Genomic DNA, 9,937 nt, shown 5'->3' with positions numbered 1-9,937 from the left:
GCTGATAGATAGATACATATATGAGTGCTATAATAGCAGTAGCTGCTGATATATAGATACATCTATGAGTGCTATAATAGCAGTAGCTGCTGATAGACAGATACATCTATGAGTGCTATAATAGCAGTAGCTGCTGTTATATAGATACATCTATGAGTGCTGTAATAGCAGTAGCTGCTGATAGATAGATACATCTATGAGTGCTGTAATAGCAGTAGCTGCTGATATATAGATACATGTATGAGTGCTATAATAGCAGTAGCTGCTGTTATATAGATACATCTATGAGTGCTATAATAGCAGTATCTGCTGATATATAGATACATCTATGAGTGCTATAATAGCAGTAGCTGCTGATATATAGATACATCTATGAGTGCTATAATAGCAGTAGCTGCTGATATATAGATACATGTATGAGTGCTATAATAGCAGTAGCTGCTGATATATAGATACATCTATGAGTGCTATAATAGCAGTAGCTGCTGTTATATAGATACATCTATGAGTGCTATAATAGCAGTAGCTGCTGATATATAGATACATGTATGAGTGCTATAATAGCAGTAGCTGCTGATAGATAGATACATCTATGAGTGATATAATAGCAGTTGCTGCTGATATATAGATACATCTATGAGTGCTATAATAGCAGTAGCTGCTGATATATAGATACATCTATGAGTGCTATAATAGCAGTAGCTGCTGATATATAGATACATCTATGAGTGCTATAATAGCAGTTGCTGCTGATATATAGATACATGTATGAGTGCTATAATAGCAGTAGCTGCTGATATATAGATACATCTATGAGTGCTATAATAGCAGTAGCTGCTGATATATAGATACATCTATGAGTGCTGTAATAGCAGTAGCTGCTGATAGATAGATACATCTATGAGTGCTATAATAGCAGTTGCTGCTGATATATAGATACATCTATGAGTGCTATAATAGCAGTTGCTGCTGATATATAGATACATCTATGAGTGCTATAATAGCAGTAGCTGCTGATATATAGATACATGTATGAGTGCTATAATAGCAGTAGCTGCTGATAGATAGATACATCTGTGAGTGCTATAATAGCAGTTGCTGCTGATATATAGATACATCTATGAGTGCTATAATAGCAGTAGCTGCTGATATATAGATACATCTATGAGTGCTATAATAGCAGTAGCTGCTGTTATATAGATACATCTATGAGTGCTGTAATAGCAGTAGCTGCTGATAGATAGATACATATATGAGTGCTATTATAGCAGTAGCTGCTGATATATAGATACATCTATGAGTGCTATAATAGCAGTAGCTGCTGATATATAGATACATCTATGAGTGCTATAATAGCAGTAGCTGCTGATAGATAGATACATCTATGAGTGCTATAATAGCAGTAGCTGCTGTTATATAGATACATCTATGAGTGCTGTAATAGCAGTAGCTGCTGATAGATAGATACATCTATGAGTGCTGTAATTAGCAGTAGCTGCTGATAGATAGATACATCTATGAGTGCTATAATAGCAGTAGCTGCTGTTATATAGATACATCTATGAGTGCTATAATAGCAGTAGCTGCTGATAGATAGATACATGTATGAGTGCTATAATAGCAGTAGCTGCTGATATATAGATACATCTATGAGTGCTATAATAGTAGTAGCTGCTGATAGATAGATACATCTATGAGTGCTATAATAGCAGTAGCTGCTGATAGATAGATACATCTATGAGTGCTATAATAGCAGTAGCTGCTGATATATAGATACATCTATGAGTGCTATAATAGCAGTAGCTGTTGATAGATAGATACATCTATGAGTGCTATAATAGCAGTAGCTGCTGATATATAGATACATCTATGAGTGCTATAATAGCAGTAGCTGCTGATATATAGATACATCTATGAGTGCTATAATAGCAGTAGCTGCTGATATATAGATACATCTACGAGTGCTATAATAGCAGTTGCTGCTGATAGATAGATACATCTATGAGTGCTATAATAGCAGTAGCTGCTGATAGATAGATACATCCCTGAGTGCTATAATAGCAGTAGCTGCTGATAGATAGATACATCTATGAGTGCTGTAATAGCAGTAGCTGCTGATAGATAGATACATCTATGAGTGCTATAATAGCAGTAGCTGCTGATAGATAGATACATCTATGAGTGCTATAATAGCAGTTGCTGCTGATATATAGATACATCTATGAGTGCTATAATAGCAGTAGCTGCTGATAGATAGATACATCTATGAGTGCTATAATAGCAGTAGCTGCTGATAGATAGATACATCTATGAGTGCTATAATAGCAGTAGCTGCTGATAGATAGATACATCTATGAGTGCTGTAATAGCAGTAGCTGCTGATAGATAGATACATCTATGAGTGCTATAATAGCAGTAGCTGCTGATAGATAGATACATCTATGAGTGCTATAATAGCAGTAGCTGCTGATATATAGATACATCTATGAGTGCTATAATAGCAGTAGCTGCTGATAGATAGATACATCTATGAGTGCTATAATAGCAGTCGCTGCTGATAGATAGATGTATAAATGCGAACTCGACATCCTTTTGATGTGGTTTATGTCCTCTTCCATGTCTGCCAAACTGCTCAATATGCATGTACCGGTACCATGAAGTGATATTTCGTGGCGAGGAATTATAGTCAAATATGTATGAATGTGATGGCAATAGCTGCTGATAGATACATGTATGGCAACCGGACATTATTCTTAAAAGCCGAAGTTTTGGTCTACCATTTTTATATGTATCAGCAAATATTAAAAGTAAACAGAACTCAATGTGACATCGGTTTCTTTATTTTCTTTATTTGAATCGTATCAGTGCGTACATACGAAGGTTTACTCGTTTAGAAATCATAACATGAATAATCATGTATGTCCGATCAAGTATATTTAAGAAAAAAACATTGTGCGTTGAATAATCCATTAAAATTTCAATCTGAAAAAAAAAAAAAAAAAAAAAAAAAACCCCTCCCGCCCTACCCACTTTTTTGAAAAAAAGGTGGTGATAAACAGGAAAACATTTTTAACCAGCCTTAATTTAGCATACATTTTTTTATTCACTTGTACGAATATATACAGCCTTGACTTAAAAAATAATAATAAGGTTCTGGTCCTCCTTTGTCTTAAACATTGTTAATGAGACCATGTAGTATATTGCTGTATTAATATCCTTGCATGATTAGGTATGTAGTTTTGTGCACAATAATAAATTGTTTTTTAACGCTATTATTGCCTCGTTTTCTTTATACAAAGCTACAAGTCACTGCTCCCTCGCCCTACCCCAAACCCTATCTCCACCGACCTCCCCTCCTTCCTCTGCCACGAATACAATCCCTCTTTCTATAAAGCTTGAACCAGAGCTGACGATTTGAGTTTCTCTTTGTGAATAACTAATCGTATCGTTCTGTGGGTTTTATTTTTCAATCCAGTACAGTACTCTTTCCTACCTGTATACTTTTTTCCCACGTTCGATTTTCTTTTTCGTTTGTGTCTATGAATGAAGAAGAAAAATCGTCGTGTTTGTTTCAACATCAGGAAATCGCAGGGAGTTATATGAAAGCGTCTCATGATTGATTTATTCATTTTCTTCTTCTTCTTCTTCACAGTTAATCATTTTTCTTCTTATTCTTCACATGCTGGATTCTTCTTCTTCTTCTTCCTGTTTACCTGCACATTCATCCTGAATCTCTTCTGCCCCTTGAGACTGGCAGTGAATTTGGGACATTTTGTCGGCTATAGTTCCTTTATCGTATCAAATTCAAACCCCAATCCCCTCTATAAAAAAAATCCTTTGCTCATTCACATTTTGTTTTAGTCTTTGTAGTTTATTTACATATTTTTTTCTTCGCTGCCATTTTCTCTTCGACTCAACTGTATAGTATTTTAAAAGCACGACATGCTGACCCAAAAAATGATGACAATGAAACCCTCGACGCTTTATCGCTCAGTTGTGACTTTTCCTCGCAATCCAATCTCCTCATCACCACGAACAATCTCCTCATCGCCACGAACAATCTCCTCATCGCCACGAACAATCTCCTCATCACCAGGAACAATCTCCTCATCACCAGGAACAATCTCATCACCAGGAACAATCTCCTCATCGCCAGGAACAATCTCCTCATCGCCACGAACATTCTCCTCATCGCCACGAACATTCTCCTCATCGCCACGAACATTCTCCTCATCGCCACGAACAATCTCCTCATCGCCACGAACAATGTCATCGCCACGAACAATCTCCTCATCGCCACGAACATTCTCCTCATCGCCACGAACAATCTCCTCATCGCCACGAACATTCTCCTCATCGCCACGAACAATCTCCTCATCGCCACGAACAGCCGATCAAGTCCGCCACGACCATCAACTCACCCACGTCACAAGAGTCGAGGATCCGGGACCGACGTTCGTCAAAGCCCAAACTCTGTCAGTTTCCATTTCGAACAACTTGGAGGACATTTCCATGGAAAATGCTTTCACGGTTCTCCCGCCGTCGAGCTTTGCATCGTCTCCTGATCAGCCCCTCGATTTTGACGCCGAGCACACGTTTCGCGCCAAAACTCTAGCCGAGATCGCGCGAGCTCTCCTGGTCTTCTCTTTCTGCTCGTTCCAAACGCTTGTGGATAACTCGGTTCAGGTAAACGAAACGTTGTGATTGAGTGGAATGGTTGTAAATGATCGTTGACGTGGGACTTAGAATGTGATGCAGCACCAACGTCATCTAATCGTTTATGATTTGGAATGTTAATAGTTTAAAAGTGGAGAAATGTGAACGAGGTGCAATATACTTGAGGGGCTACCCGGCGCTGCCCATGGGGGGAGAGGAGATGGGAAGAGGGTGGGTGAGGGTGAGGACACCCTATGGGAGGAAACATACCCGGTGCCGCCCATAGGGGGGAGAGGAGGAGGGAAGGGACTTTATTGGAGACAGTTTATTGGAAGAAGGAGAAGAATCTCGAAATTCTCCCGCCATGAGTGGCAAATTTGATTGGTCGACACAGCATACAATTTTGCCCAAGTACTGCTGAACTGAAGAGTTTTTGGAAGAGAAAACGAGACGATTTGTGTTCTACAGTTTTCAAATATATAATACAATTGGAATAGAATGGGTTTTTAAGGTTGTAGAAAAAAATTAACCAACCATTGGATAGGAAGTTTACCACCATTGATGCACCGTCTTTTACACCACTTATCTAACATGTTAAATTTGTTATTAGTGCCTGTTGTTTGTATCATTTATGACGTCCATAAAAATAGTAGGTTTTCCTGTTTGGAATGATTTTCAATTTTGTGTCACTGACAGACAGACTGACTGATTTGCTTTACCACACTGTGCACTTGCGTAATCGGTATGAGTGCAATTTGCCCAATTCAGAGCCAAAGTACTGTTATCCTGCAGGTACGTGTTCTGATTCGTGTTCTTCGGTGTTCAAAGTAAAAAAAAAAAAAAAAAAATGTGTTCTTCGGTGTTCAAAGTATTAAATTTAATTGAAAAATGGGACCGAGAGAATTGGACTATTGGACTATTCCAATAAAAATTGGACTATTCCACTCTCCATGTGGAATAGAAATAGACCGAGAGACAGACAGCGTGAACCAATTGCTTAACCCCGCTTTGCATTAACAAGACTGAGCATTTAACAATGCAGATGCTTGTGAGGAGGAAAAGGAAGAACTGGTCGTTACTAGCGGCCGTTACTAGTAGCCGTTACTAGTGCAAAATCTGTAATTCAAATCGTCTTCTAAACATAATTTTCAGCATTTAGACAAAAGAGTGGCAATTTCAAAATAGTTAACCATAATTGTTCTGTTCCTGGATGAAAATCGGACTCGCCAGAAGGAATACGAGAAAAATCCGTGGATGAGAGGAGTCGGGTTCGTACCATTTCCTGTTAATACAAGTGAGCGGCAGCAGTGGTTATATATATATATATATATATATATATATATATATATATATATATATATATAACACATACACTCATACACTCAAACACACATACAGATGCTTCTCCTTTCACCAATAGATGCAAAATCTAGTATAATATCTGTTGTGGTCCCGGAACCAAACAAAACATACTGTGTATACAGGAAGGCATTGCCATTTATGGGTGTGATGAATTATTAATTTTTCTTTACATTTTGCTAATAGCGGTGAAAGAGCAAACATTTGAACGTTAGTAGCCAATCAGTACAGTCCTTTCAGAGAGCCAATACACGTGGCGGATACAGTAAAGTCCAGGGGCATGAGCACAGCTCATCACCACGACATGATTCGGAGCTCGAAGCATGCTTTTCCTTGCAAGACTTTCTCATTTTATTCGCGGGTCTCTCAACTTGTCATTATGTAATAGTGACGTTTGTTCTATATCACCAAGACCATTGAGTGAAGTGGATTTCATTTGTTTGGCTGAACAATCAAGATGACAATGAACGATTCTCCTTTCTGCCTTTTACATTCCACACCATTTTTAGGCCGCAGTGGCTTGATGCTAAGAAATACTTCCTTCTTCACCCTCAACAGCTGGATGCTGGAAGGATTAACCATTACCAGACTTCATGTACAACATGTCATTGCATTTAAAATGTGAATGAGATTGTTGATCAGAAAGTTCTCCAAATATTTTGTCATGCAGAAGCACACCCCTTTCTTACAGGTATGTTTCCAAGTATTTCCGGCTTCTTTATAAGTTCTATGAGCAGTTTCATACTACAATCCTTATCTGGCACGCTTGATACACGTCCAGGCCGCCCCGATGGATCTCATTACTGGAGGTTTCTGCACATGCACGATAAGCATTCAGGGGCGGATTACGTGATATTGAAAGTCATGTATTGTAAACCAAGTACGAGGACCCAACGTGTCTGAACCGAGTCACCGAATGTCTGAATTTATACCTTCCCGTTATCTCCGCCGCATTCTGCTGCTGTAAGCACACCGCAAACATAGTCGCCTCTTTTAGACACTCCGCTTGTGTGCATGTGTGTAAGGCAGAGTTTAAATTCTGATCTCTGTACCTGTTGTACAGTTATTGGTGAGGTGGGTGTGTTGGTATGTTGCCATGTTCTGTGTATTACCTGGGTGCACATGCCTTGGGAGGTGTCGTGGTATTCCACCCCATAACCCTGCGGATATGCCACACTTACGAAATAAATCAATGCTCCAATATGACTCACACGGATATTTTCTTCAGCCACCGATTTGTATTAGCTTCTTCAAAGCCAAGAGATATTTTAGAATCACATACCAAAACACAAACTATGGAATCTTAGGGTAGTAAACAGGAAATACGATCCGATGACATAGCAGTACACACTGATCGTGTTTGTCTGAATGTGAACCAAAGTATCGCAGCGGTGTTATAGCTCCCCCTGCGTAGCGCTACCCGAAGCTTATCCTCGGTGATTGCTTCCTCTGCATGCTGACGAAGTCATGGTTCTGCGAGTGACACGTCTCAATCAATGGTGATGTGAAGCACGAGTCCCCTTCAGTCACACTCTTCATGTGTAGATATTGTTCATACTCGTTACTAAGAGGGTTCCCTCAAGGCCTAGAGCTTTGAGACAATGAAAAGTACCAGGATTGGGTTTTTTGAGAAATATAGTATTGAAAGAGGTAGGCTTTTGAGGGTTAATGGGAGTGGAAATTATCATGGTTGTGGATGGGGATGACCTGAGATGGTGTTGGACAGCTGTCTTGAAGCCCTGGAGGGAAGAATGAAATGGAAGAGAATGTGGAAGTTTGTTTCATAGGCAGGGAAAAAGAGGAATGAATGTATGGATGTGAGCAGTGATTCTAGATTTTGGGAGTGACTGAAAAATGTTTGAGTGACTGAACTTCTTCAAGAGGATTGTTAAGGAGCTAGATGGGAAGTTTTGCCAGATGGTCCTTTTGGGGAGAGAGAATGGATGTGTGACATTTGTTAGGATTGAAAGACATATTCGAAGTGTTTGACGAGATTGTAATTTTGTCAAGGTCTGATGAGGCTGTTGTCTGTCTGAAGGATGAGCGATGTTCCAGTGAAGTTCCACCATCATTCCTGCCAATGTAAACCAAAAGCAGGTGGTGCGCTGCAATCTGTTCGTTCTTTGCGGATTATGCGGTTTCTACTTTTTAAGAAGTAATCCATGACTGGTGCTCACCATTAAAGCCAGTAGGTCCCTTTTTGCATTTAATAGACGATTTTGGTCCTCATTGGTTCGATTTTTTTGCAGTATGCCATCCTAATGAGGGTAAATAAGCCCTCGTCGGGACGGCATGGTGTTGAAGTCATGGGGACGCACTCCTAAGTAGGAGGGGTTCAATTGTATGACCATGCATTCTAGCCCTTTGTGGTCAGGATACATGTGTTTTGATTGTCCATGTGCTTCAACCTTTGGGCTGAGGTGCATGTGTATGCTAATGGGACAGTCTTTATGGACTGTGTGCCTTGGCCATGGGGTCAAGGTGCATGCCCACAGCTGTTTAAATGTTGTTTTTTTTTACCTTTTTTTTTTTTAAATAAAAAATGCGCCTTCAAAAGAGGCATTTCAGATCGGCGGCTCTGTTGTTTGACCAATGTTTACCAATGAATCAAATATATCTGTTGACAGAGTGGCTGAGCTGATGCCTCCGGGACGAAGATGACGTTTTGGTCTCGGACTTCGGACAGCGCTCGTCACGCTGTATATCATTGATTGTTATCTCTGCCGATCGCAGCGCCCCTAGTTTTGGTTTGCATTGGCAGGACCGATGGTCTGGGTGGCAGACAGGCTGTTAGTTCTTTGCAGATTATGCGGTTTCTACCGTGGGAGATGTAATCCGTGGCTGGTGCTATATATTGTTACGTTTGTAGGGGTAGTAATGAAATACCTTAGGACCAGATAGGATTGTATAGCGTAGTGTGCTCCAAATCACGAAGAAGAAGAAACGCTCATGTAACTAAGTAGGGATCCGTTAGGCCGGATGTCACGTAAGTGTATGTTTGTCTCCATGCGAGGGGTGGAGCTATGTTAATTAGGTAAGGTATGAGGGTAATTCTCTGTGTGTAGTTGCCTCTGTGGTTTTTCCCTTGTTCCTTATGACACACACCACGCCAGCCGTGCACTCCACACCCATACTAAATAAAAGCCATTAATAACACTAAAGAAAAGCCACCAGGATTCAGACATTTGAACGCTGCTGCTGGCGTCACCAGCCGAGTCATCGCAACACCAAGCAGGCAGGGCCGTGGGGCCCTGCCCCGAGAGGTGATGATTTGTCAGGGCAATGGACTGCTACAGTGGATTCTTTGATTGGAGCGTCCCCAGATGTCATCAGATGACGTTCGAGACCGGGGAACAAAAAGGCTGAGGACCGCTATTTTTCTTCCTCTTGGTCTGGGGTTTGACGACGAGCAGTCACAGTTTTTACTCTCTTGCTTTGGGACATTCATTGCGGGCAGACACATTTTTCCCTCTCTCCGGGCTGGCTTTGATAGCGTGCAGTGGCACATTTTTTTCTCTTGGTTTCAACATTCGTGGCAGGCGGTCGCATGTCGTGCACTCTGACGCTCTTGGTTCGTGGCTTCGTGGCGGCTGTGTGCCGTGCCGTGTGCGTTGGAGAGACCGCAGTGCTTTGTGGAGTGGACAACGAGGGCCTACTCACTTCACGTTTGGTGGCTGGGGAGAACGCAGCTGTGCGCCAAGGCGTGCTTTCCCGAGCACGGACTCGAGGACCCGTTTGAGGGCCTACGGGGTTTGAGGGCCGCTCAAAGCTGAGTACACACCACACGAACACGTTTATTTTTCACTTTCGTTTTCCCCTTGTGTTGTATACGAGTCCATATGTGGGCACCTCAATTTAGGAATTTTAGGTTCCGCACATTTCTTGTTCCCTGGAATTTCTTTTGTTAAACCTGTTAATTGAT

At 40.9% G+C, this 9,937-nt stretch overlaps 1 protein-coding gene across 2 annotated transcripts in view; it reads left to right on the top strand.

Annotated features, from left to right (window-relative positions):
- Positions 1-3,402: 3,402 nt before the first annotated feature.
- Positions 3,403-9,937, top strand: part of PRODH2 (proline dehydrogenase 2) — a 40,184-nt gene continuing 33,649 nt past the window's right edge. For both annotated transcript variants that reach the window (XM_068124332.2, XM_068124333.2), the window contains exon 1: positions 3,403-4,686. In XM_068124332.2, coding sequence (XP_067980433.2) covers positions 3,943-4,686 — 744 coding nt within the window. In that variant the 5' untranslated portion in view covers positions 3,403-3,942. The remainder of the gene's footprint in view (positions 4,687-9,937) is intronic.

This window comes from Myxine glutinosa, chromosome 8 (genome assembly GCF_964187855.1).
Source record: "Myxine glutinosa chromosome 8, kmMyxGlut1.1, whole genome shotgun sequence".
Taxonomy (NCBI): domain Eukaryota; kingdom Metazoa; phylum Chordata; class Myxini; order Myxiniformes; family Myxinidae; genus Myxine; species Myxine glutinosa.
The sequence above is the reverse complement of the archived record's forward strand: the minus strand, read 5'-3'. Positions and strand labels throughout refer to the sequence as shown.